This window comes from Caenorhabditis briggsae (genome assembly GCF_000004555.2).
Source record: "Caenorhabditis briggsae complete genome, chrV, whole genome shotgun sequence".
NCBI lineage: Eukaryota > Metazoa > Nematoda > Chromadorea > Rhabditida > Rhabditidae > Caenorhabditis > Caenorhabditis briggsae.
This window is the reverse complement of record NC_013488.2, coordinates 16,818,897-16,845,689: the sequence shown is the minus strand read 5'-3', so window position 1 is coordinate 16,845,689 and position 26,793 is coordinate 16,818,897. Positions and strand designations below refer to the sequence as shown.

The following is a 26,793-nucleotide window of genomic DNA, read 5'->3' as shown; positions in this document are numbered from 1 at the left end:
AATCAAAAATTAAAAAAAAGCGTTCGATTTCCAAAATGCCCAGAAATAGGAAGATTTCGGAAATCTCAGACACTTCATTTTTGAAATCCAGAAAAATTGAAGTTTCTTTCTTTTTTTTTCTAATTCTTAATTCTTAAAAATACAGAAATTTTGAATATTAAGAGATTTATAAATGCGAAATTTTAAGAAAACAGCTTTTCAGTAAAACTTTCCACTAAAACAGTCAAAAGTCTGTATTTTCTCTAATAGAATTTCACCAAAACCGTCAACGTTGAGTTCAATTATCTCGGTACCTTTGAAAAGTAACAAAATTTTCAACTAACAAATAGTTTAACATAATATCACCAATATTTCATCAGTTGACAGGTTTTTGATATCTTTCACAGGAATCGAGATAATTGAGCTCAAAGTTGACGATTTGGGTGAGCTTCAGTGAAAGGAAATACGGTATATACGGTACTGTACATTTTGGAGAGTTGCGTCACCTTCAGCCATGCCGTGTGTTGAACTTTGGTTGTGTTATAGGACAGAAAGGTTCACCAGTCTGCGGTTCTCTCTTTTCTACTCTAACCGTCTGCGTCTCCCATTCTCCATTCTCATATGACGTTTGTTCTTTTCACTCAAACCGCTGTATTTTCACAAAATGATCAATATCTGCCTTGTATGCGAAGAACCAGCAAATGGAAAACACTTTGGAGCCATTACCTGTAGAGCTTGTGCGGCATTTTTCAGGTTAGTGATGGCCTAGAAATTTCTAGGCCATCCAAATATTTTTCAGACGAGTCGCTCCAAAACCCCAAGCAATCCGTCCCTGCAAATTCAAAAATCGGTGCAAATTATTCAAAAAAGGATGCTTCACTTGTAAATTTTGTCGACTCCAAAAATGTTTCAAAGTTGGAATGAGCATGGAAAGTAGGTCAAATTTTTGAGCGGCAAATTTGAATTTTTTATAAATTTTCAGCTTTCCAATTTGATCGAGATGCGTATAAAGTGAGAGAAATGGTTCAATTGGATAGAAGAATTCCAATGGTGGGGTTTGAAAAAAATTCAAAAATTCAAAAATTCAAAAATTCAAAAATTCAAAAATTTAAACATTCAAAAATTCGAAAATTCAAAAATTCGAAAATTCAAAAATTCAAAAATTCAAAAATTCAAAAATTCAAACATTCAAAAATTCAAAAATCCAAAAATTCTAAAATTCTAAAATTCTAAAATTCTAAAATTCAAAAATCCAAAAATTCAAAAATTTAAAAATTCTAAAATTCTAAAATTCAAAAATTCAGAAATTTTCAAATTCGAATATTCAAAAATTCAAAAATTCTAAAATTCAAAAATTCAAAAATTCAAAAATTCAAAAATTCAAAAATTCAAAAATTTAAAAATTCAAAATTTCTAAATTTCTAAATTTCTGATCTCCGAAATTAAATTTCAGACTCTGGACACCTTCACCGGAAACTCAAATTTGATCATTTTTAGTTCCAATTCTCAGGATTTTCCCAGAAGTTTCATAGATCTCAGATTCCTAATTGATCAAGCTCACCTAGTTTTTCAACAGGTACAGTAAGCCCAAGAACTGCAAAAAACCTTTTTTTTCGAAAAAAAAATTTTTCAGGGACCCTCGACTCCTCTATATGCTGAAAATCGTCTGAAAAAGATGTCTCTTGGCTTAGTAAGTCTTCAGAATGTTCCAGAAACTTCTGAAAATACTAAATTTGGTCAAAAAGAGGCCGTGGAACAATTGGAGAGCCAAATTTTGAGTGTGTCAAAATGGTTAACCCACTTTGATGAGTTCCAGAAACTTCCAAAGAGTTTGCAGGTGAGAATATTTTGAGAACATTTTTTTTCAATTTTTTGGAAAATTTCAGATAAAAATTCTGGAAGGCACTTGGTCCGTATGGTCTCGACTGGAAAATCTATCCAAGACTTCTCGACAAATCAGACAAAATTTTGATGAAAACGTTTTGAAGCGGATGAAAAATGACACAGTCCTCATGGAATTTGGAAGTCCTGAAATGGATATTACATGGCTGTCAAAGTATAATGTAGAGGAGTTGAAGTTGTGAGTTTCAAAGGCGCATAGTTAATTTCAGATGTTAAGTTTGAAAGAAAATATATTTATTGAATCTGAAAACTTAAAAAAAGTATATTAAAAAGTATAATAGCAAAAGTATAATAGCATTGATATCTGGATACCTAGCTATGTATTCAATGATAATTCCTACATTTCCTGGTCCATTTTCCCATGTTTTTTGTTATTTTTCTCACAATTTTCACATGTTTTTCAATGTGTTTTTTCATGATTTTTATCATTTTCAAAAGTCAAAAATTTCATAAAATTGCGACTTATTTGTTGGCGAGTATGTATGTTTCATGGTTCGAATTTTTTGACAACTTTGATTTATTTACTAGAAAATTCTAAATTTTCGAAAAAGTATCAAGTTTGGAAAAATTCCAAAAATTATAAAAACTCCTCGAGATCCTTATATAAACAAAATTGCATCAAAATGTGCAGAAAAGCATGTAGATTGACATAAAAATAAAGAAAAAAAATCAAAAAAAAATTCCTTCATCGAGAAAAACGCATCGAAAAATAGGCTGAAAGCCCGTAGGGAGCTTTTTCGCTTGTTTTTTCTAGGCCACGGTAAGTAAAAGCGCGCCGGTAAGTAAAAGCGCGCGAATTCAAACTTTCAAAAAATTTTGCTTCCGTTTTCACTGTTTTTTTCAGGTTTTCCGATGTATCTGGGAGAAAAAACAATGAAAACGAAAGAAAAAATTTCGAAAGTTTGAATTCGCGCGCTTTTACTCACCGGGTGTCCTAGAAAAAACAAGCGAAAAAGCTCGTCCCTAAGGGCTTTCGGCCTATTTTTGATGCGTTTTTCTCGATGAACGAATTTTTTGAATTTTTCTTTATTTTTATGTCAATCTACATGCTTTTCTGCACATTTTGATGCAATAAAAATTTTCATCGTACACCACCTTTAAATCTCTTCCAGCTTCCTGAACATCCCCACCGAAATCCGTCTGGACCCTCTTCTCCGATCAATGATTAATCTCAATCCATCAGAAGTCGAATTGTCATTCATGCTCTCCCAATTGTGTTTCCATTATGTCGGAAAACGATTTCAAGGAGAAATTCTCAGAATATCCGAAAAATTCCAAGAGATTTTGGCTGATGATCTACATGACTATTATGTTAATGAAATGAAAAAATCCAATTATGGAAGTCGGATGGCTCAGATGATGAGGATTAATAATCAGATACAGGTTGTTGATTCCAATAAATCTCATTAAAAATTCAAGGAAATTTCCAGAAAGAAGTCTACAAACATCGGGAGAAAATGGATCTAGCCAGGATATTTGAGGTGTTCTGTGTAGACGTTTCGCATCCGGACTTGTTTCTTTTATGATTTCTTATTTTTAGACAAATATTATCATGAATAAAAACCAAATTATCAAACTGTTTAAAACATTGGATTTTTTCCATTCCTTTACCATGCCAAAATTTTCCCCCTTCTCCTCCTTGCCTCTCCCCCTCGCCTCCCCTCCACCCGCTCGTTCTTATACGCACTCCCCCCTCCTTTTCTCTTGTTGCACGCGTGGCCTTGTGGTGTACGCTGTTGGTCGTCGCGCCGCTGGCCACGGGTTCGAGTCCCCATACATAGCGCGGTGAATTCATTACCATCTTTCGGGGCATATCAATCCTGATGATAACATAACCATATGCTGAGCGCGTTGTTTTTTTAATGATTTTCCCTTTCCCAAGTGTTCCTTCATAAACACAATTCTTAGCCTCTCTCTAGTGTTGCACTTGTGGTCTTGTTGTGTACGCTATCGGCCGGCGTGCCACATCACAGGTGATTCGCGCAGCGTCTATAATAGGTGATATATTGTTCGCGGAAAGTCGCCATGGGTACATCGGAACATGCCTACCGCAGGCCATTTACAGACCAATCGCGAACGCGCCACCGCAAACGACCAATATTCGCCCTATCGCGACCAAATCTCTCCAATTGGCTTGCCGCGAGAGCAATAATTGGCATATATCGTTTCGAATCTGGAAGCTAGCAGCTGCTAAAAATTGTTTATTACACAGAAAAACAATGAAAAACGAAAAAACAATTAATTAAAATTTATATTATTCTCTTCCGCTGTTGTCGTACTGGCTGAAACGGCATCGGAGCTTCTCGTTTTGTCCATTTTTGCCTCAGTCGATGACGATGAGCAGAAGATGATGTTGATTGTTGTTTCGAAGTAACTGAAATGAATTATCTAGATTTTAAGCTCTCAATTCTTTTTGTACTATACCTCTGACACAAGTTATCGACTGGAAATTTTTTTTCGAAATCCGCGAACTTAACACTTCCGTCTGAAATCAACTTTTTTCTCTGATATTCGTTTTCAAATTTACCCACTGTCCCAGAACTTTTTCCATCCTCATTCTGAATTGCATTTTTCCGGAGTGCCCAGTCGACATACAGGAAAATGAAGATTTTCTGATACCCTGTAAAAATTAGATTAAAAATTCGGATTTTCTGGACGCTTCTTACCTTTTGAAAGTACAGAAGCAATGCTTCTTCCAGAGTTTTTCGAAACTTCGGCTTCTTGCTTTTGACTTTTGTCTTCCGGTTATTTTCTCTATTTTTCTGCAAACAAAACGACACATTCATGGTTATACAGTATTCTAGTATAATATTATATGTTAATTAATAGATTCCGAACAAAAACTGCGAAGAAAACGGCGAAAAAAGAAGTAAAGTATCCAAAAAAGGAAAAAGAAGTTCGGAAAATAAAAAACAAGAATTTCTTCGCGATTGTTCAATTGTGGACCTTTTATAGGGCCAGTTAGTAAGATACGCATTTTGCTCGGTCAATTGTAATACCTCTCGTTCGCGGTAGATAAGTAATTGGTCGATTATAGCCCTTCTTCTGTAATTGGTCAATCACGAATCACCTGTGATGTCTCGGGTTCAGGTCCATCCAGCGCCAGGATTACCGTTGACCACCCCTGCTACCTACCCGGATGGGGGCCTATCAATGATGATGAATAAATTCTTTACATGATCGCGTCTTTTTTAAATTCTTCTTTTTCAGAATTTTCGAAAACTTTATTTAGAAAAAAAGAGAGATCCAAAGGAATTGTCCAAATTTTAAAACAATTGAAGATGTCACCGGCTACAAAAGAGGATGACTCCTGTGATGAAGACGAACAGGATGAGGAGCTGAAAAAATTTTAGAATTTTGGAATTTTTGAACTTGCGAATTTTTGAATTTTTGAATTTTCGAATTTTTGAATTTTTGAATTTTCGAATTTTTGAATTTTTTTCAAACCCCACCATTGGAATTCTTCTATCCAATACCTTACCTCTATAGTCCCAATGAAACATTTAGGTTTCACAGGATCCTGATTTTTCAGAATTTGAGATTCCAGTTCCACAATTTTAGAATTCATTTTTTGAAAAAAAAATTAAAAGAACCAAAAAGTTGCCACTTTTTGAATGTATATTTCTGTAGAATGAATCAGTTCCATTGTCTTTTCATGCCTCGTTTATGACAATTTTGTGACTTTTACCACAGATGTGACTTTTCATTTTGGAGAGAGAGAGAGAGAGAGTCTAAACAAATAATCTCTTGGTGTACATTTTTGTTTGTTTAATGAATCGGTCTGTGTGTCTGTTTGTCCAGGTAAAGTTTTAAAGAATTAAAATTGTTTCTAGAAGTTTCGGACCAAAAATTGCCAGAAAATTGTACTCGAAATTCTCGAATTTTGGGAAGTTTTGGAAATTTTCCAGAAAATTTATCTTTAATTTGGCGATGTTTGGGGTCATTTTGAAGCTCTCAACGTGACAAATTTGAAATACTAGATGCTTTCGACAGTTTCCAGATTTAAAAAAAATTTATGCGAATTTTTTGATGTCACAAAATGACATAGATCTCAAACATTTCATTTCTTCTTTTTTCTGAAAATCACCTGTCACTCTTTTTCTTTTAGTTCCCCATTTCTCCCTCATTTTTTTTTAATTTTCTCAAATTCTCTTTCTAGATTACTTTTGTTGTTTTCTGGATTTTCGATTTTTCTTTGAAAATCAGTTTTCTAAAAATGTTCAAATTTTAGAATTTCGAAAAGTTTCCGGAATCCCCAAAAAATGAATATATTACTGTGGAGTAGCATTGATATCTGGATACCTAGCTATGTATTCAATGATAATTCCTACATTTCCTGGTCCAATTTTCCATATTTTTTATTAATTTTTCTCACGATTTTCACATGTTTTTCAATGTGTTTTTTCATGATTTTTATCTTTTTTGAATGTCGAAAATTTCATAAAAATGCGACTTATTTGTTGGCAAGTATGTATGTTTCATGGTTTGAATGTTTTTTGGCAACTTTAATCATTTTACCATATAAATATGGAATCATCCATTTGGCAGGTAAATTTGTCTGAGAATATCTGAAAATTGTATAGTTTGTAGTTTGTAGTTTATGTCAACTACCGTAAACACTCCAATAGAACGCCACCCAAGCCATCAACTTTGAACTTATATATCTCGATTCCTGTTAAAGATATCAAAAAGTTGTTAACTGACAGATTGTTTATCATGATATCAGCAACATTTCATCAGTTGACCACTTTTTGATATCTCTCACAGAAAATGAGATACATGGGCTCAAATTTGACGATTCGGGTGACGTTCTATTAGAGTGTTCACTGTATCTGAAAGTTTGAAACTGTAAATGATATGGTAAGGTATAAAGGAGGGGAAGCTTATATTATTGGATTTTCTCGGAAAATTTGTCTGAAAATATCTGAAATTTTCTATAATTTATAGTTTATGTCAACTGACATCAAACTCTAATTCCTTGGTTAATTGCTCATAGACACATGTGCTGAAAATCATAGCCAAGAAAGGACAGCTGAAAATTTCTGAGATTTTTGATTTTATGGGATTTGACTAACAAAGAAAATGTTTTCAGCCTGGAAATTTTTGAATTCTTTTGGTCTGAAATGAGTGAATAATTGAACAACTGGAAATTTAGAAAAATATTTTTTTCAAAATTTTAAGATTCAAATTCTAAAATTTTGATTCTGAAAATTGTTCAAACCTGCCAAAAACAGCCGAAAAATTCCCATATTTCAGAGCCCGACCATATTTTCGAAGGATTCGAGGATCTGGATAATTATCTCCAATTAGATGAGCTCAATTTAAAATCCATTCCAGTTCTAATAGCCGGTTTTTTGTTTTGGCATTATTTAGCAGTTGTGAATTCTGGATTTTGTGTGTTTCTTATTGAAAGAACGGTGGCTACAGTACTATTTAAGTAAGCTACACCACATTAACAGTTTGATTACCCCCTAATTAAATAATTAAAACATTTTCAGTGATTATGAATCCAAAAATCGTCCAAAATTAACCATTTGTATAGTTGTGGTCCATCAAATTTATGCTTTAATTCTTGCAATTATCCCATTTTTCCATATGGTTCCATTTCGAAATTTCCTTGGAAGCAACGCATTTTCCATGTTTATTATCATTCCGGTATTTTTGAATTTTTGAATGTTTGAATTTTAGAATTTTAGAATTTTAGAATTTTTGGATTTTTGAATTTTTGAATTTTTGAATTTTTGAATTTTTGAATTTTTGAATTTTCGAATTTTTGAATTTTTGAATTTTTGAATTTTTGAATTTCTGAATTTTAGAATTTTTGAATTTTTGAATTTTTGAATTTTTGAATTTTAGAATTTTAGAATTTTAGAATTTTTGGATTTTTGAATTTTTGAATTTTTGAATTTTTGAATTTTTGAATTTTTGAATTTTCAAATTTTTGAATTTTTGAATTTTTGAATTTTTGAATTTCTGAATTTTAGAATTTTTGAATTTTTGAATTTTTGAATTTTTGAATTTTTGAATTTTTGAATTTTTGAATTTTTGAATTTCTGAATTTTTGAATTTTCGGATTTTTGAATTTTTGAATTTTAGAATTTTAGAATTTTAGAATTTTTGGATTATTGAATTTTTGAATTTTTGAATTTTTGAATTTTTGAATTTTTGAATTTTTGAATTTTTGAATTTCTGAATTTTTGAATTTTCGGATTTTTGAATTTTTGAATTTTAGAATTTTAGAATTTTAGAATTTTTGGATTATTGAATTTTTGAATTTTTGAATTTTTGAATTTTTGAATTTTTGAATTTTTGAATTTTTGAATTTTTGAATTTTTGAATTTTTGAATTTTTGAATTTCTGAATTTTAGAATTTTTGGATTTTTGAATTTTTGAATTTTTGAATTTTTGAATTTTTGAATTTTTGAATTTTTGAATTTCTGAATTTTAGAATTTTCGGATTTTTGAATTTTTGAATTTTTGAATTTTTGAATTTTTGAATTTTTGAATTTTTGAATTTTTGAATTTTTGAATTTTTGAATTTTGAATTTTTGAATTTTTGAATTTTTGAATTTTTGAATTTTTGAATTTCTTTAGCAGTTGTGAATTCTGGATTTTGTGTGTTTCTTATTGAAAGAACGGTGGCTACAGTACTATTTAAGTAAGCTACACCACATTAACAGTTTGATTACCCCCTAATTAAATAATTAAAACATTTTCAGTGATTATGAATCCAAAAATCGTCCAAAATTAACCATTTGTATAGTTGTGGTCCATCAAATTTATGCTTTAATTCTTGCAATTATCCCATTTTTCCATATGGTTCCATTTCGAAATTTCCTTGGAAGCAACGCTTTTTTTTTTATTTTTGAATTTTTGAATTTTTGAATTTTTGAATTTTTGAATTTTTGAATTTTTGAATTTTGAATTTTTGAATTTTTGAATTTTTGAATTTTTGAATTTCTGAATTTTAGAATTTTCGGATTTTTGAATTTTTGAATTTTTGAATTTTTGAATTTTTGAATTTTCGAATTTTTGAATGTTTGCATTTTAGAATTTTAGAATTTTTGAATTTTTGAATTTTTGAATTTTTGAATTTTTGAATTTTTGAATTTCTGAATTTTTGAATTTTCGGATTTTTGAATTTTAGAATTTTAGAATTTTAGAATTTTAGAATTTTTGGATTATTGAATTTTTGAATTTTTGAATTTTTGAATTTTTGAATTTTTGAATTTTTGAATTTTTGAATTTTTGAATTTTTGAATTTTTGAATTTTTGAATTTTTGAATTTTTGAATTTTTGAATTTTCGAATTTTTGAATTTTAGAATTTTTGAATTTTTGAATTTTTGAATTTTTGAATTTTTGAATTTTTGAATTTTTGAATTTCTGAATTTTAGAATTTTTGGATTTTTGAATTTTTGAATTTTCGAATTTTTGAATGTTTGCATTTTAGAATTTTAGAATTTTAGAATTTTTGGATTTTAGAATTTTAAAATTTTAGAATTTTAGAATTTTAGAATTTTAGAATTTTAGAATTTTAGAATTTTAGAATTTTAGAATTTCCCTCCAAGAACCTACCGTAATCGACCTGACATTCTCCTCGGTTTGAAACTTGGCGGCTAGCGAATTTTTTGCGATATTTTTAGCCAATCTCATATTGTTACGTTGTCGGATATTGTAGGATTTAAGGATGAGCAAGTACTGAAAATGTTCGTGGCCTAACTTTTTCAATTTTCAAATTTTCTAGGCCATACCGGAACTACTAAAACTAGGCCAACCGCATTTAAGGCAAGTAATTCTTTTAATTTAATTAAATGAAAAAATAGGATAAATGCTAGAATTAAAGCATAAATTTGATGGACCACAACTATGAAAATGGTTAGTTTTGGACGATTTTTGGATTCATAATCACTGAAAATGTTTTATTTAATTAATTAGGGTTTAATAAGCTGTCTAATTAGCCTACTTAAAGAGTACAGTAGCCAATGTTCTTTCGAGTAAAAAACAGGAAAATGCGGAATTCACAATTCCCAAATAATGCCATTCCATAAATGAGGCTATTAGAACTGGAATGGATTTTAAATTGAGCTCATCTAATTGGAGATAATTATCCAGATCCTCGAATCCTTCGAAAATATGGTCGGGCTCTGAAATATGGGAATTTTTCGGCTGTTTTTGGCAGGTTTGAACAATTTTCAGAATCAAAATTTTAGAATTTGAATCTTAAAATTTTGAAAAAAATATTTTTCTAAATTTCCAGTTTTTGAATTGTTCAGTCATTTCGGACAATTTCAAAAATTTTGAAAATTTTCCAGAATCTCAAAAAATCAAAAATCTCAGTGAATTTTCAGCTTTTTTTATTTCTTGGCTATAATTTTCAGCTCATGTGTCTGTAATAGGAAGTTTTATAGTTTGTAGTCAGTGGGCATAAACTACCAACTACTAACTATACAGTTTTCAGACATTTGCAGGAAAATAATCTAAACATTTTCGGTGTACCCCCCCCCCTTTAAAACTTATCATTTACAGTTTCAAGCTTTCAGATACAGTAAACACTCTAATAGAACGTCACCCGAATCGTCAAATTTGAGCACATGTAACTCATTTTCTGTGAGAGATATCAAAAAGTGGTCAACTGATGAAATGTTGCTGATATCATGATAAACAATCTGTCAGTTAACAACTTTTTGATATCTTTAACAGGAATCGAGATATATAAGTTCAAAGTTGATGGCTTGGGTGGCGTTCTATTGGAGTGTTTACGGTAGTTGACATAAACTACAAACTACAAACTATACAATTTTCAGATATTCTCAGACAAATTTACCTGCCAAATGGATGATTCCATATTTATATGGTAAAATGATTAAAGTTGCCAAAAAACATTCAAACCATGAAACATACATACTTGCCAACAAATAAGTCGCATTTTTATGAAATTTTCGACATTCAAAAAAGATAAAAATCATGAAAAAACACATAGAAAAACATGTGAAAATCGTGAGAAAAATTAATAAAAAATATGGAAAATTGGACCAGGAAATGTAGGAATTATCATTGAATACATAGCTAGGTATCCAGATATCAATGCTATTCCACAGTAATATATTCATTTTTTGGGAATTCTGGAAATTTGAAAATTTGGAATACCGTAAACACTCTAATAGAACGCCACCCGGACTGTCCACTTTGAGCCTATATATCTCACTTCTTTTGAAAGATATCAAAAAGTTTTCAACTGACAGATTGTTTATCACGATATCAACAACATTTTATCAGTTAACCACTTTTTGATATCTTACACAGAAAATGAGATACATGGGCTCAAATTTGACGGTTCAGGTAGCGTTCTATTAGACTATTTACGGTTTTTGAAGAGATGGAAAGTTTGATTTTCTTGAAATTTCTGGAAATTCGAATTTGTTTTCAAAACCAATTTATAAACGAAATTCTAGAAAAAAAGCAGCCATACTAAATCAAAAAAACCAAAAATGACTGATAGAAAATTCTAGAAAAAAGGAGGAATTGAGGAAAAAAGATTGTATTTTTGGACAGGTGAAAATTTTCAGATTGATCTGGAAGGAACAAAATTTTTATGGATTTAAAATCTATATATTTTTCGAAAATTTGAAAAAAAAATTAAAATTTTGAAATGTCAAAAAAGTTTTTTCATTCTCTCCAAAATTGAAAAAAAATGTTATACTAAAAAAAGCAATCAGATTGCTCTGACATTTGGCTCACAAATTGAATTTTCTAATTTTTTTTCCCAAGAATCAAAAAACAACGATTTTTCAGATTTTCCAGGTCAATTTTTTAAAAAGTTTATTTTAGAAACCTTTTTCGATTTTTTCCTTTTTTTTTTCATCAAAAAAGCCTTGAAAAGTGACCTAATTAGCCCTAATTAGTCGATTTTCCTTTTTTCCCCCTTCTCCCCTTCCTCTCCCTTCAAATTCAAATCTCCCGCCGCAGGTCCGCGAAGCCGTGGAAGAGGAACCTCCGCACGTGTACTCCACACGGACAACATTTTTGCAGCGAGTTTTGAATTTTGCTCGTCAATTCTTTCGATTTGAGGTCATTTTCGATGGATTTTCTTGATTTTTTCACATTAATAAACTATTTTTACACGTTAAACATAAATTTTTGCAGATTTAAATGTCAATCTTCTTGCCAGAATCGTCATAATCATAGAATATCGGTAAGAATTGATTTTTATTCATTTTTCGCCATTTTTGTTATTTTCCATTTATTTTTCGCCAATAAACTAATTTAAAACATCAAAAAGAGACCGCTTTACGACCGTAATCCGATAAAAACGGTCCGCGGACCGCCCGTCTGTCCACGTGGCGGCTCTCTTTGATCCGCCCCCCTTCACCACCCAAATCCGCCGCCAAAAGGGACGGTTATTATTGATTTTCCGGGCGGTCCGAACGGTTCTATTGGGTTTTTTGCCTCAAAAAATCCATTTATAGTGTCATTTTTTTGCTAAAAATCTCTTTTTTTCATTTTTCAATTTTCAGAATGGCCGGAATTGTGCGGAAGCTGTTTAACAGCGCTAAAAAATCGAGAAAAGGCGAAAAATGGGAAGATTTCTGTGATGATGATGGCGATTATTCGGAGGTTTGTTGTTTTTTGAATTTTGAAAAATCAAAAATTTCGATTTTTCGAAAGAATGGATTTTTGAAGTTTTTCTAGCTAAAAATATGCCAAAAATAGCTTAAAATCGGTGAAAAATTGCTCAAAATTAACTCAAAAATGACTCAAAATTAACCAAAATCGTCTAAAATTTTTTTTTAATTTTCGAAAAAAAATATTTTCAGAAAATTTCGATTTTTCAAGCAATTTTAGCTCAAAACAATAAAAAATGACTCAAAATTCACCAAAATCGTCTAATTTGGTTTTTGAAATTTTTCGAAAAATTTAATTTTTAGAAAATTTTCGATTTTTCGAGTTTTTTCTTGCTGAAAATAGGTCAAAATTGTCTAAAATTCACCAAAATTGTCTAATTGTTTTTGGGAAAAAATCACAAAAAAATCACAAAAATTCCCAAATTTCGAGCCAATTTTTTCAAATTTCCCGCTCAAAAAAATCTCTAAAAATTCCCAAATTTCGGTTTTTTCAGTTTTCGAAATTCCTAAAAAAATCCCAAATTTCAACCCAATTTTTTTCAAAGTTCCCGCCCAAAAAACCCTAAAAATCCCCATATTTTCAGCTTCACTTCGGTCCCACCACCTCCACACGCACCTCCTCAAAACCGTATCAATTCGCTGCTACCGTACCCTCCTCGACGACAACGCCCCGCCCCGACGACACAATCAGTGATAACGATGATCAGCAATCAGCGAGACGTCCAACACTGAAGAGACGCAGAGTACAAGACTCGCACGTGGATTTATTCGAGAATACCGAGGATTCGATCTACGAATACACGCAATTTCAACTGATGAAATGGGGAAGACAGGCGGAACAACACGAGGAGCGACGTAAGAGAAGACGTGGCGAGCGGGAGCTGGAACAGGAGAATCTCATGTATTCTGGAGTTGAAAAAATGGGTTTCGACGAGACGGATGTTCGAAAATTGCGAAAGGAGAGAGATCAGTGGAAGAGAGACGCAGAGAAATACAAGAAGAGGTGTGAGGAGTTGGAGAAGCAGTTGGCAGAGATGAAGAAGAATCAGCAGGCGTTCCAGGTGAGCAAATTTGATGTAAAAAGGCCTCAAAAGGGCATTTAAAACCCAAAAATGCTTACAATAGGCCTGAAAAGTCTCAAAAATGGCCTAGAAACACTCGAAAATCGCGAAAAATGACCCAAAACAGACCTAGAAAGACCTGAAGATGGCCTAGAATTGCCAGAAATAAGCCTAAAACACCCTAAAAATTTCGGAGAAATTGCCTGAAATTGGGCTAAGACGATCCCGAAACTCCCGAAAAAGGCCTGAAATAGCCGAAATTTGATCAACAACTGCCTGAAATAAGCCTGCAAAGTCTAGAAAATGGCCTAAATGTGATCTAAAATGACCCAAAAATAGACAGAAATGACCAAAAATTGCCTAGAACAAAATCCCCGAAAATGAGCTAAAATGACCCGAAATTGTCTGGTATCGGCCAAGAACTACCTAAAAATGGCTTAAATTGGCCTCGAATAGGCTTAGAAAGTCCCTAGAAACCCCCTGAAATAAGCCTATAAAACCTGAAAATGACTTAAAATAGGCCTAAAAAGACCTAAAAATTGCTTAAAACAGGCATAAAGGGCTTTAAAAGACACAAAAATGCCTACAATTGGCCTGAAAAGTCCAGAAAATGGCCTAAAATTGCCTATAATAGACCTAGAAAGACCCGAAAATGACCTAAATTGCTCGAAATAGACACGAAAATAGTCTAAAATCGGCATAAAAGATCCTAAAAATGGCCTAAAATACCTGAAATAGGCCTAGAGAGCCCCGAAAATTACCTCAAAAATTTTAAAATGACTTTGAAATGCCTAAAACATGTCTAGTATAACCATAAATTGCCTAAAATAGTCATAATAACCTGGAAATGACCTAGAATTGCCTGAAATAGGCCTAAAACACCCTAAAATTGTCTAAGATAGGCCTAGAAAAACGCGAAAACGACTAATTGTAGGCCATTTTCGGGTCTTTATGGCACTATTTCAGGCAAGTTTTGACCACCCAAAAATGGCATGAATTTGGTCTAAAATTACCTTAAAATGTCCCGAAAAGTGCCTTGAATAGGTCTAGAAATTCCCGCGAAAATGCACTAAAATTGACTAAAACAAGCCTGAAAGCCTTGAAATAGGCCTGAAAAGTCTAGAAAATGGCCTAAATTAGCTCGAAATCGGCCTAGAAGCCCCCGAAAATCGCTTTGAATTGCCTGAAATATGCCTAGAAAGACTCGAAAACGGCATCGAGATGACCTAAAATTGTCTAAAATGACCTAGAAAACCCGGAAATAGCTTTAAAATTGCCTGAAAATGCCTAAACAAAACTTAAAAATACCAAAATACCCTATAAAAATCCCAAATTTTTAGCCCTTCTCAACTCCCTACAACTTCTTCGGCGCCCCAAACAACCAATTGCCATTCTTCCCACAAGCTCCACCCCCTCCGTTCCTGCTCCAACCCCAGACATCAGCAGCTCCATCGTTCCCACCTGTATTCAACTTCGATTTGAATCCCACGCCTTCATTGTCTCTGAATCCCCGTGATATGGATCCCTCAATGGATCCATCAATGGGTCCAATCGGCCCCATGGCTCCTCGCTACCCGGACCCCATTGACGATTCGCTGCTGTTCCAGGACGATGACACGTCGCTCTCAGACCTCTCAAACAGCTCAAACAGCTCGAAAAGTGATATTTCTGGCGTCGAAGAGGAGAAGAAATGACCTAATTATCTTATTTTTCTATTTTTCCTGTCAAATATCCCCATTTTTTATATTTCTAACTTTTAACTTTCTAACTTTTTTCTGTAATTTTTCTTCACCTATTTTCTTTCACTCAACACACACGCTTCCATGCAAAAATTACGTGTATTTTAACTGAAATTTTGATGGCCTTCTTTCAAGTTTTTTTTTCTTCTCCGTTAACAGAATGAATCGAATGGAAAATCTCTATTTTTTGTGATTTTTACGCAGAAAATTTCGGAATTTTAGACCCAAATTTTGCATTTTTTTTCTTCAATTTTCAAACATTTTTCGTTGAAAAAGTTCAAGAGATTGACCTGAAATAACGCTGAAAATCCTAATTTTTGTGATTTTTTATGGAACTTTTTGGCGGAATTATGCCCTAAAACTTGAATTTTTGTTTTTTTTCAAATAAATTTTCCACTTTTTAAAAATTTTTCGTTAAAAATACGAGAAATCAACCTGAAATTGACATTTTTCGACTTTTTTGCCCAAAAAATCTTTCCGAATTCGGAAAAAACTTCGAAATTCAATAAAAATCAGTTTTTGCTATATGACCTGCACATCTAACTACGGTAGCTGAGTAAAAATTACGGAAAAGACACCATATTTGACGACATTGCAGACAAAACACTATATTTGCCGCACAAGTTGTACAATTTTATTCAAAAATATTGTTTTTTTTGTGAATTTTAGGCCTAAATTTTGCATTTTCGGGACATTTTTTTTTTCATAAATTCTTCGATTTTTAAAGCTTTCCTTTCGAAAAATTCGAAAAATCGACCTGAAATTCAAAATTTCTTTCACTTTCCCAATTTTTTCCAAAATTTTCGAACAAAAATTTTGGAAAAACGCTGAAATTTGAAAATGAAAATGTTTTTACTATATGACCTGCACATCTAACTACGGTAGCTGAGTGAAAAATGCGGACAAAACGCTCAATTCGCAGCGCAATTCGTTCGTTTTCGGGCGGCTCATTTATTTGATACGAAATTAGACAGAAATACATGAAAATTACATCAAATGGTTAGTTTTTCGAGTGGAAAATTGAATAAAAATCTATTAAAAATTAAAAATCATAGAAATTCCAGTGAAAACTGACAGAGAGAGTGAGTTTTGGGCCAAAAAATTAAAAAAGAAGTCAATATTTTGAAATTATTATCCCGATTTTCGTCGTCTGCTTCGCGTATTCATCGCCGGCGTGTCTTGGCTGCTCGTCGATGGGCCCTCGTCGATTGAATTGAAAGTCATGTGATTAAATGCGGAAACTGCTCCTCCAGAACCACTTTGTCGTCCTTCACTGGGTTCAGTGACTTCCTCAACCGCAGAATGCATTTTTTGCTTAACGTTGTTCAATTGATTCTGAAAATGGCATAAAATTCGATTTTTCCTTTATTTCTCACCTTGAACCCAGATTTTCTCATTGATTGATATTGCTTTCTGAATGAGTTTGGCCACCATTTATTCAATCGACTCGATGGTCCAGGGCTATCACCATTATCATTATCATCATCGCCTCCATAATCTTCTCCTCCAGGACGTTGATTTCCACCACCTCGTCGTCGGCGTAGTTTACAGCAGCACAGGAGGACCAGAAACAGGATTCCTCTGAAGGAAAAATTGGCGGAAATTTGAATTTTAGAAAAAAACTTACGCGAAAAAGCAGAAGAAAGCCAGCGCATACGGCCAGGTTTTTCCAGATCGAATGAAACTGAAAATTTGAAAAGTTTAAATTATTTTCAATAGAGCGCACTTACCTTTCCATCACCGCTTTATCCGACCCATCGAAATTTCTGATCCTATTTGCAATTCGATTTTTTGCACTTTTCCCCGAAAAACTGCCGCCAAATCCGCCTGGCTTCCACTTTTCGTACTCGTATCGGGGGTTTGGACTCGTTTGGTTACCTGGAAAATGTTTTAAACATTTTTATTTTTTTTTTGAAAATTCATCAATTTTTGGTCAATTTTCAGCGAATTTCATGGAATAAATCGTCGGAAATAATGTAATTTTCAATTTTTAATCAGTTTATCACTCGAAAACTAGCTAATTCATGTATTTTTGCCCAATTTTGAATCAAAAATGAATCGCCCGAAAATGCTCAACTTGCGCGTCAAATCTAGTGTTTTGTACGCATTTCCGTCAGATGTGATGTTTTGTCTGCATTCTCACTCAGCTACCGTAGTTAGATGTGCAGGTCATATAGCAAAACTCAAATTTCGGTGATTTTTACTCGAATTTCCGCGATTTTGGAGTAATTTTTCGGGAACAGATGTAATTTCAGGTCGATTTTTCAGATTTTCAACGAAAAACTTGTCAAAAATCTGCAGAAAATTTAGAAAAATGGTGAAGAATTAATGAAAAAAAATCCGAAAAATGCAATTTTTGGGGCCTAAATTTTTTTAATTTCCGCTATTTTTGACAACTTTCAGGAATTTTTTGTGAAACAAACCGTCTAAAAAGTCGTAATTTTCAATATTTCACTCAAAAACAATTTCACGTATTTTTGCCTAATTCTACTTCAAAAAATGAGCCGCCCGAAATGCGCAACTTGCGCGTCAAATGTAGTGTTTTGTACGCATTGTCGTCAGATGTGATGTTTTGTCTGCATTCTCACTCAGCTACCGTAGTTGGATATGCAGGTCATATAGCAAAACTCAAATTTCGGTGATTTTTTCCGAATTTTTGATTGATTTCTAAGTTTTTTTTTGAGAAAAAAAAAAACCTATAATAGTTGGGAAAATCCAGGAAAAAAGTGAATTTCAGATCGATTTTCAGCGAAAAATTATGAGTAATTTATGAAAAATCCGAAAAATGCAAATTTTTGGCCAAAAACGCCCAAAAAGTTGGGAATTTTCGCTATTTTCCACGAAAAAAATCGTTGAAAATGGGATATTTTTGGGTAAAAACTTAAAATGTTTCCAAAAAAATTAACTCACTAGAATCAATTATGTGACAATCCGCGACGCCTATCCATTGAAAAATCCAGGATGCCATTTTTTGTTTTGAGGGCGGAGCCTAAAATTTGATATTTTTGAGTTTTTTCACCCATAAAAGAGAAGAAGAAAAAAGAGAAGAAATTGAGAAATAAAATTTATGACTTTGAATACAATTTTTTTTTTGTTTGGAATTTGTATTTTTGACAAAAAACAGCTCAAATTCATCGAAAATGATGCAAATTCTGGGAAAAATTATGTTTTTTTTCTAGAAATTCATTTTTTGGCGCAATTTTCGAGATCAAAAGTTTGGCGCTCTAAAGATTTTTTCTCAAATCTAGTTTAAAAAAAAATTGAAAATCAAGAATAAAACCTTGAAGATATTGTAGAATTAAAAAAAAGTGGGACCTGGAAAGTTTCGCGGGCGGTTCCCGGTCAATTTTCGAGGCCTTGCCCCAGAAACACTACGGTAGTAAACGAAACTTATTTCTTTGAATTTAGTGGGATTTTCTGGACAAAATTTAGATTTCTTGGTAGGAAAATGATCGCTAGCATCTTTAGAATCTGTTTTTCATCAAAAAACCAAACGACAATAACCGATTTTCTCGAAAATTTCAAAAAAAATACAGGGAAGAGAGCACCCGATCAAAAAAAATAAAATAAAATGAACTTTAGAATTTTTTTTTCGAGTGTGGGGAGAAATTGGTTTGTTTTTGTGGGGGAAAATTCGGAATTTCGAGAGAAGACAGACAGGGAGAATTCGTACATAAAATGAGAAAAAAATTAGTGAATTTAAATCCAGAAATTCTACAAAATTGGACAGAAAAAAACATGTACAAAAGAGGGACGAGATTTTGAAAATTGAGGGATTAATAGTGATTTTTAGGGGCTAAGAATGGGCAAAATCGGTACAAAAAAAGCCAGAAATCAGTGATTTTTAGTTAAAATTGCTTAAATCGAAGTGATTGAAAAAAAAAGTCAAAATTAATGATTTTCAGTGTAAAAATTGCATAAAAATTATCGGGGAAAAAACCAGAAATTTAAGATTTTCTAATATTCTCCAGGGACCACAGGAGCTGCTGCTCGGTTCAATCGAACGTTCTCTTCATTTCTTTGATATTCTGCTCCTTCAAAATGATTCGGTGGTCGGCGGGATCGCTCATGCACTCGTTCTCCCGTTTCTGGCCTCAGGAAACGGTATGCAAAACTGCAAACTCTGAAAAAAATCGATTTTTTTTCTAATTTTTCTCATTTTTAGGGCATTTTTTTCACTTTTTTGGGACGTTTTTTTCCTCATTTTTAGGTCATTTTTTCCACTTTTTTGGACCATTTTTCTGACAAAAAAACCCACCCGATAATGGCAATACCAGCGAGAACGTAGACGAGGACAGCAGTGAAGAAGATCTCGATTTTCTGAGCATGGGTTAATCTGAACATTGATATTTCTTTCTGAAAAATTTGGGATACAGTACCTTGGTGGTCTAGTGTAGCCGATGGTGACGTTGTCGTAGATCTGGACGTCGTCTGTAAAAAATAACGAATTTTTCGGATTTTTTTTTGGAGAAAATTGAGCCAATTCTGCCGATTTTTCGATCCATTTTGAGCCAGAAACTAAGAAAATTTTCCGATTTTTTGAATTTCTAGCGAATTTTGATGGATTTTGGTGATTTTCATCAATTTTTAGCGATTTTATATCAATTTTTAGTGATTTTAGTTGAATTTTCGGTGATTTTAGTTAAATTCTTTGTGATTTTATATCAATTTTCGCCGTTTTCAACTGATTTTTTTGGCAATTTCCAATCATTTTTTGGCGATTTTGTAGAAAATTTGAAGAATTTCGAGCTAAAAATTTTTTTTCCAAATTTTTTTAATGAAAAAAAGTTCAGAAAATTTGGATTTTAGGCATCAAAAATATGACTTTTTTGGAATTTGTGAACAAACCTTCCGATTTTTCCTCCCCGTTGTCTTCTGATCGTGCCAGAAGAAGAACAAAAATCAGAGCTAAAAATAGCACCCAACGAATCATTTCTCTGGAAATTCCGAGCTTTTTTTTCTGGAAAAATCCTGAAAATCCAAAAAATATGTAACGGACAAAAAACCCGAAAAAAATCCAAAAATAAAACAAAGGAGAAATCTAGTGGATTAGTTGATTTTTTAAACGGGAATCACAGATTTTGGCAGTGAGAAAATGGTTAAAATTATCGAAAAATAGTCAGGAAAATGAGCGATTTTCAGTGAGAAATTAGGGAAAAAATCCATGAAAATTATTAGAAAATTGGAGCGAAAAAATTGGAGTTTTGTGAGAAAAATAGCAAAATTTAGAGGAATTTCAGTGAAAAATACATGAAAAATGGCAAAATTCGAGGTGTTTTCAGGGAAAAAACTGTGAAAAATACATGAGAAAAAAGACACGAAAATCAATTTTTGAACGTTCAAAAAAAGGAGCGGAGCTGCTTATCAATTCATATCATTCAGTGGAATATTCTCTTGTCGACGTACTGGTTGGCGATTATCATTCGGTGCCACTTGTCGATTTCCGGCGATATAGAACCCAACAGAGCTGAAAATGAGAGATTTTTTGACTTTTTTGACGTTAAAATGACTCAAAATTCGTGAAGAACGACCCTAAATTCGTGAAAAATGCCCCAACATACGTGAAAAATAACTCGAAAATCATCAAAAAAGACTCGAAATTCGTTTAAATTGACAATCAAATTCCTCAGAAAATTAAAAAAAAAAGAAAAACTAACCACATGCAAGCAGTGAAAAGAACAGAAACAACAATTAATAAAATGAACATCGCCCAATCGTCCTCTTTTGATTCTTCTGGTTTTCTGGAATTTTCGAAAATTTGAAAATTAATGAAACATTTAGTTTTACTCGTATAATGGATGTAGTATGACGTTGAAAGGCTTCCTTGTGGAAATTGGGGCGACGGTAGTGGTCGTAGTGGTGTTGAGGTCTTCTGGAAAAATCCAAAAAATTCGAAACTCTCGGTGTCAAGAATGGGGTCTTTTGGAAACATTCAAGATTTCGAAATCTCGTTCGAACGGTTTCAAACACCCCGATCTCATGTGAGGAAAAGAGTGGCCTTTCTTTTGCAAGTTAAGTTTTTTAGGCCACCACTTTAAAATGACCTAGAAAATACACCAGGTACATGTTAGGTCATTTTTAGGCCATTTTGAAGTGGTGGCCTAGAAATCCAAATTTGCACAAGTTAGGCCACCACTTCAAAATGGCCTAGAAAACACAATAGTAGTCATGTTAGGGCATTTTTAGGCCGTTTTGAAGTGGTGGCCTAGTAAGCCAAATTTGCAAAAATTAGACCACCACTTCAAAATGACCTAGAAAACACACCCGAGTTATGTTAGACCATTTCTAGGCCAAAAAAGCTGGTGGCCTAAAAAATTCAACTTGCAAAAGTTAGGCCACCGCACGCTCTCCCACAGAACATTTCCGAACTGCAAATTAATTTTTGATCTACAGAAAAAAAAGTTTGGCGCGATCACAATTGCAGGTCTAAAACCATAATTTCAGAATTTTTTATCTGATTTTGTGGAGTTCCAAGATGATTCAAATGATTCTTTAAAAAATAATTAGTGGTTATAGATTTATGTATGGTCGTTTTCCGGAAGAAAAAATGTCAAAAATGGTCATTTTTGAAAGTTTTTTACAGAAAAAATCTATCTCCTCTTTCAGTTTTGACATTTCTAGGAGTTCTATAGCTCAAAAAAACCGCAATTATTTTCTCTACATTTTCTATGGATGAATTTTTAATTTGTCTGATAAAATTTTTTTATAATTCAAAAACCTTATGAAATTGCACAAAATCGCATTTTTGAGTTGTGAAAGAGGAGATTTTTTCAGTAAAAAACTTTCAAAATGACCATTTTTGACATTTTTTTCTTGCGGAAAACGACCATACATGAATCTATAACGACTAATTAATTTTTTAAGAATCATTTGAATCATCTTGGAACTCCACAAAATCAGATAAAAAATTCTGAAATTATGGTTTTAGACCTGCAATTGTGATCGCGCCAAACTTTTTTCTGTAGATCAAAAATTAATTTGCAGTTGGGAATTGTTCTGTGGGAGAGCGCGCACCGTGATAAAATAGCCTAGACTGAGCCCAGTTCAGTTGTTCGAAATTTCCAGCGAAATTTGGGGCTTTTTTGATGATTTTGAGACTTTTCATCAAAAATTTCGTCAGTTTGTAGGAGTTTTCAAATTCGCAAACCTTCCAAAATCGCTTCTTCTGGCTTCTGATTTCCATCGGCCTGCACCAGAAGAATTAGTGTGAGAATTGGGATCATTCGGAGCATTTTGAGAGTCTAAAAATGCGAGATTCTCCCTAAAAAATCTTTAAAATTCAAGAAAATCAAAGGAAGAAAACCAAGAAAAAATGGATAAAATAAATTAGTGATTAGTAGATTTTTTCTTGGGTCAATTCTCGAAAATTCAGACGGGATTTACAGAGAAAATTATGTACAAAAATGGAGAAAAAGTACAAGAAAAATATAGGTACATGGGATATTGGGAATTTTGAACTTCAAAATTTGAGAGAAATTGGGAAAATTACAGTCTCTGCAGAATGAAAATATGATGGAAAGAATACGAAAATGAGCAATTTTTGTTCAAATAAAAATTTTTCAAAAAAGTTAATTAGAGTGAGCTAATTGGGCCCCTAATTAGTCCATTAAATATCGTTCATTGAAAGTTCTCCTCTCGATTTGCGCGATTCCGATGCTGTAGACGGGGAGTTGGAACGATTTTTACTCCATCGGGGAGTGGAGTTCCCTTGTTAATGTAGAGATGCACTCTGGAAATTTCGATTTTTTGCAAAATTTTCAGCTCTTTTTAGGATTTTCAGTTATTTTTGAACATTTTTTCACGATTTTTTACATTTTCAAACTTCTCGAAATGGCTGAAAATAATTCAAAATGACTTGAAAATAGCGGGAAAATGGCATAAAAATTACCAAAAATAGGCTAAAATCGGTCTAAAATCCAGATTATAGACAAATTTGGGCGATTCTAGATCTATTTTAGCCTAGATTAGGTCCTTTTGGTGCCGTTTTCCAGCTATTTTTGATGCACTATTTTTCCGAATTTTTTTCTGTCTGAAATTCGCAGGGACTACTGTAGAAAATCTTATGTTTTGTAGTTTTTTTCTGTCTACAGTAATCTTCACGACAACCATTCCTCCATCAAATTTCAGGCAAAAATAGCTAAAAATTTCGCAAAAAATCGAGGAAAAATTGATTTTTCTCTAGAAAAACTTTAGTTTTTCAGAATCTTCAGTTTTTTTAAACCAAAATTTATCAAAAAATTACTTACCCGCCGAGGACACAGAAAACCAGCATGACAAGGAAAATAGTGAGCTTCAGTGCGAAAATTATTGTGTCCGTGAAGCTGAAAATTGGAATTTTGGAATTTCTTTTCGCTCTGTATACTGTAGATTACTCAGGTTTTGGGATGGTGGTGGTGGAGTTTGTCGAGTTGACGAAGGTGAAGTTGGAGAAGAGGTCTTCTGGAAAATTCGAAGATTTTTTACGTTTTTTACGAATTTTTGGCCATTTTTCACAAATTTTGGATCATTTTTTAAGAATTCAGATCATTTTTCACGAATTTTGAGTCATTTTTCACGAATTTTGAGCTATTTTCACGAATGTGAAGCCATTTTTACGAAATTCAGGCCATTTTCACGAATTTAGGGTTATTTTTGACCAATTTTGGTTCAATTTTTCCACAGATTTATGTTCATTTTTCACGTATTTTGGGTCAATTATCGACGAATTTTGAGTCATTTTTTTTACAAATTTATGTTTTGACGAATTTTCATGTGAAAAATCGTATTTTTGACAGGGAAAACGAGTTTTTTTGGTTTTTAAATATACGAATTTTGAAGTAAAAATTTCAAAAAAAAACTCAAAATGTGAAATTTTTTCAACCATTTCAGGCTTTTTTCACGTTTTCAGACAATTGTTAAGGTCGATTTCGCAAGTTTCGAGCCATTTTTTTCTCGAATTTCTCAAACAATTTCAGACACGTTTCCCCCAGATTCCTACTCCTACAAACCTTCAAATGCCACATTTCCATCACCCTGCACCAGAAGAATTAGTATGAGAATTGGAATCGTTCGAAGCATTTTGAGAATCTGAAAATCGTTTAAACCGTCTGAAAAAAGAGGGAATTAGTTCAAAATATTACGGAGCAATAGCACCGGAACAAAGAAAATCGAAAAAAAGATTGAAAAATTGATGAAAAATACAGAACTTCGAGTACTTTTCAAAAAATGGGTAATATGTACAAAAATTAGAGTCAAAGCGGCAGGAAAATGAGTAATTTTCAGTGAAAAATATGTACAAAAAATGACAGAATTTGAAAATTCGAATTTTTGAAAATTAAATAGATGAAAAATTACCGAGCTTCGAGTATTAAAAATGGATAAAAATGTACAAAAAATGAGAAGTTTTCAACAGAAAATATGTACAAAAGATGACAGAATTTGAAAATTCAAATTATCAGATTAATCATACAAAAACTTCTTCAGGATGAGTAATATGATGAGGGACCATCTGATTCTCGGGTCGCTCATCTCTGCGTATATTGATACGAAATCTCCGGGCGGTGCTTCACGGAAAGCTGTTATTTTAGCCTTTGGCAGTACATCGAAAATCGATATGATGATTCTGAAAAAATCAGTAAATTAAAAAAATTTCGACAGACTATCAGAGATTTTCAGAGCTTTTCTTCGATGAATTTCGGACTATTTTTCACAAATTTCGGCGATTTTTGGCTGATTTTAGACAGATTTACAGAGATTTTAGGAACTATTTGCTATGAATTTTGGACCATTTCCACAGATTTTTGGTTATTTTTTCCCATTTTTCGCCAAATTCCTAAAAAAGCATTACTTGATTACAATGAGCCACATTAGTAATACAATAATTGCCACGCTGGCTAGAAATCCAATATCGGCGTTGTTTAGTTCGAAATTGGGCGTTCCTTCGAGAGTCGCGTTAGGATAGCTGTAGTGCAATCTGGTTGGTTCTGGAAAAAATCAGATTTTGACAAATTTTTGAAATTTTCCAAAAAATTCAGAATTTTCCGAAAATACCGAATTTTCAGAAAATTTCCTAAAAAATTCAAATTCTCAAGTAGTTCCAGAAATTTCAGTAATTTTTCTAAAAATATTCCAAAAATTCACTTTATTCCAGAAACATTACACAGAAAATTCCAATATTTAGAACATTTCCCAAAAATCCCACTTTTTTAAAATCCAAGATTTTTCAGAGATTTCCCGAAAATTCCAAAATTTTCGAAACTTTTCAAAAATCTGGAATTTTCAGAAAACTTCTCAAAAATTCTACATTTTCCGAAAATTTCATAAAAATTCCCAAATATTAAGTTTTGGGAAAAATTTCCCCGTTTCAAAAGTTTTTGAATTTTTGAGCCGAAATCTGAATTTTTTCAAAAAAAAAACCGAAATTTTCGAAATCTTCGAACTGAAAACATCGAAAATTATCAAAAAGTTTTTTTTTAACTCGAAATTTCAATTTTTTACTTAATTTCCGGGTTCTAGTTTTTTGAAAATTCTCGACGAAAAAGTTCAAAAAACAGGAAAATTCAGATAGTCGAGCTTTTTTGGTGATTTTTGGCGTGGAATTTTTGGATTTTTAGAGATTTTACCATTTTTTCCTGTAAAATCACCTTCACAAACCTCTTTTCTCCTCATTTCCGGCGCTATTCACGAGACAACTCAGAACGAGCACTTTTACGACTTGAAGCATATTGAGGGGTATGAAAACGCTGGTTTTTAGCGTAAAAATTAGAAAAACAATAATATAACGGAGCAAGTGGCACCGGGAAATTCAAGGAAAACATACAAAGAAATAGGTAAAGTTAGTGAAAGAGTTTTAGAAATAAATGAAAAGGTTCAGGAACGAAAAAGGCACAAGAATATGTAAAAATGGTACAAAAATACATGGAAAATGACAATTCGAACTTTTTTGAGTCGAAATTCGTAAATTTTCGAGATTTTTTAGAAGTTTTCTCAGCGAAAAATTGTTCAAAAACTGGGAAAATTCCGACTTTTTAAGCCCAAAAGTTAGTAAAAAGGCACAAAAATACATGGAAAAATTATTCTAATTCGTGGATTTCTTCCTCTGGCTGCTCTCTGATTGGATTCAAAGGTTTCATCGGAACGTCATCAACCATCGGCGGTCCTTCTCCTCGCTGTCTATTCCTTCTCCGCTTATCAACACATAAGTAGACACAGCTTCTGAAATTAGTTTTTTTTTAATTCCAGAAAATCATAGTTGCAAGCTAGAATTCGACGTCCTGCTCGCACGAGGCGATGGAAATCAGAAGCCAAAAGGTTCGAAAAATGGATTTTCCAGAAAAATTGGCTGGAAACTTGTCGAAAATCAATTTTTCATCCTAAAAAATCGGAAAATTTAGGGCAAAATTGGCTGGAAATTTCATATTTTTGTCAGAAAATTCGGAAAATTTGGATCGAAATTGGTTAGAAATTTTATATAAGATTGGTATTGTTCCTAGGAAATTTGGTTGAAAAAC

The 26,793-nt window shown here is 32.6% G+C and overlaps 11 protein-coding genes across 11 annotated transcripts in view; 3 read left to right on the top strand and 8 right to left on the bottom strand.

Moving 5' to 3' along the window:
* Nucleotides 1–643: 643 nt before the first annotated feature.
* Nucleotides 644–3,407, top strand: CBG22888 (the record flags this gene model as incomplete). The annotated part of the gene is made up of 7 exons (XM_045238400.1): nt 644–732; nt 779–912; nt 962–1,029; nt 1,433–1,555; nt 1,613–1,816; nt 1,866–2,042; nt 3,312–3,407. The coding sequence occupies 7 exons, from the start codon at nt 644–646 to the stop codon at nt 3,405–3,407; spliced, it is 891 nt and encodes a 296-aa protein (XP_045097683.1).
* Nucleotides 3,408–4,130: 723 nt separating this feature from the next.
* CBG22889 lies at nt 4,131–4,667 on the bottom strand (the record flags this gene model as incomplete). Its single annotated transcript, XM_002638293.1, has 3 exons — nt 4,131–4,255; nt 4,409–4,493; nt 4,548–4,667. 3 exons carry the CDS (start codon nt 4,665–4,667, stop codon nt 4,131–4,133), a joined length of 330 nt encoding a protein of 109 aa, XP_002638339.1.
* Nucleotides 4,668–6,350: 1,683 nt separating this feature from the next.
* On the top strand, nt 6,351–9,584 carry CBG22891 (the record flags this gene model as incomplete). Its single annotated transcript, XM_002638294.2, has 4 exons — nt 6,351–6,429; nt 7,138–7,318; nt 7,380–7,422; nt 9,561–9,584. 4 exons carry the CDS (start codon nt 6,351–6,353, stop codon nt 9,582–9,584), a joined length of 327 nt encoding a protein of 108 aa, XP_002638340.2.
* A 257-nt stretch (nt 9,585–9,841) lies between these two features.
* On the bottom strand, nt 9,842–10,992 carry Cbr-sre-36 (the record flags this gene model as incomplete). The annotated part of the gene is made up of 2 exons (XM_045238399.1): nt 9,842–10,026; nt 10,707–10,992. The coding sequence occupies 2 exons, from the start codon at nt 10,990–10,992 to the stop codon at nt 9,842–9,844; spliced, it is 471 nt and encodes a 156-aa protein (XP_045097684.1).
* A 1,405-nt stretch (nt 10,993–12,397) lies between these two features.
* Nucleotides 12,398–15,259, top strand: CBG22893 (the record flags this gene model as incomplete). Its single annotated transcript, XM_002638296.1, has 3 exons — nt 12,398–12,496; nt 13,089–13,565; nt 14,906–15,259. 3 exons carry the CDS (start codon nt 12,398–12,400, stop codon nt 15,257–15,259), a joined length of 930 nt encoding a protein of 309 aa, XP_002638342.1.
* A 1,176-nt stretch (nt 15,260–16,435) lies between these two features.
* CBG27294 lies at nt 16,436–18,272 on the bottom strand (the record flags this gene model as incomplete). The annotated part of the gene is made up of 5 exons (XM_045238397.1): nt 16,436–16,639; nt 16,681–16,885; nt 16,932–16,988; nt 17,035–17,182; nt 18,215–18,272. The coding sequence occupies 5 exons, from the start codon at nt 18,270–18,272 to the stop codon at nt 16,436–16,438; spliced, it is 672 nt and encodes a 223-aa protein (XP_045100558.1).
* Nucleotides 18,273–19,261: 989 nt separating this feature from the next.
* CBG27295 lies at nt 19,262–20,237 on the bottom strand (the record flags this gene model as incomplete). Its single annotated transcript, XM_045238396.1, has 4 exons — nt 19,262–19,427; nt 19,563–19,640; nt 19,684–19,735; nt 20,153–20,237. 4 exons carry the CDS (start codon nt 20,235–20,237, stop codon nt 19,262–19,264), a joined length of 381 nt encoding a protein of 126 aa, XP_045100559.1.
* Nucleotides 20,238–20,668: 431 nt separating this feature from the next.
* CBG27296 lies at nt 20,669–22,536 on the bottom strand (the record flags this gene model as incomplete). Its single annotated transcript, XM_045238395.1, has 4 exons — nt 20,669–20,771; nt 20,962–21,045; nt 21,092–21,176; nt 22,452–22,536. The coding sequence occupies 4 exons, from the start codon at nt 22,534–22,536 to the stop codon at nt 20,669–20,671; spliced, it is 357 nt and encodes a 118-aa protein (XP_045100560.1).
* Nucleotides 22,537–22,921: 385 nt separating this feature from the next.
* Nucleotides 22,922–24,361, bottom strand: CBG27297 (the record flags this gene model as incomplete). Its single annotated transcript, XM_045238394.1, has 4 exons — nt 22,922–23,033; nt 23,551–23,625; nt 23,677–23,743; nt 24,292–24,361. The coding sequence occupies 4 exons, from the start codon at nt 24,359–24,361 to the stop codon at nt 22,922–22,924; spliced, it is 324 nt and encodes a 107-aa protein (XP_045100561.1).
* A 381-nt stretch (nt 24,362–24,742) lies between these two features.
* Nucleotides 24,743–26,006, bottom strand: CBG27298 (the record flags this gene model as incomplete). The annotated part of the gene is made up of 2 exons (XM_045238393.1): nt 24,743–24,905; nt 25,933–26,006. 2 exons carry the CDS (start codon nt 26,004–26,006, stop codon nt 24,743–24,745), a joined length of 237 nt encoding a protein of 78 aa, XP_045100562.1.
* A 349-nt stretch (nt 26,007–26,355) lies between these two features.
* The window catches only part of CBG27299, a gene marked incomplete at both ends in the record, with an annotated part of 1,271 nt that continues 833 nt past the window's right edge, over nt 26,356–26,793 (bottom strand). The window contains one exon of the mRNA XM_045238392.1: nt 26,356–26,497. Within this exon, the coding sequence (XP_045100563.1) occupies nt 26,356–26,497 (142 nt within the window). The remainder of the gene's footprint in view (nt 26,498–26,793) is intronic.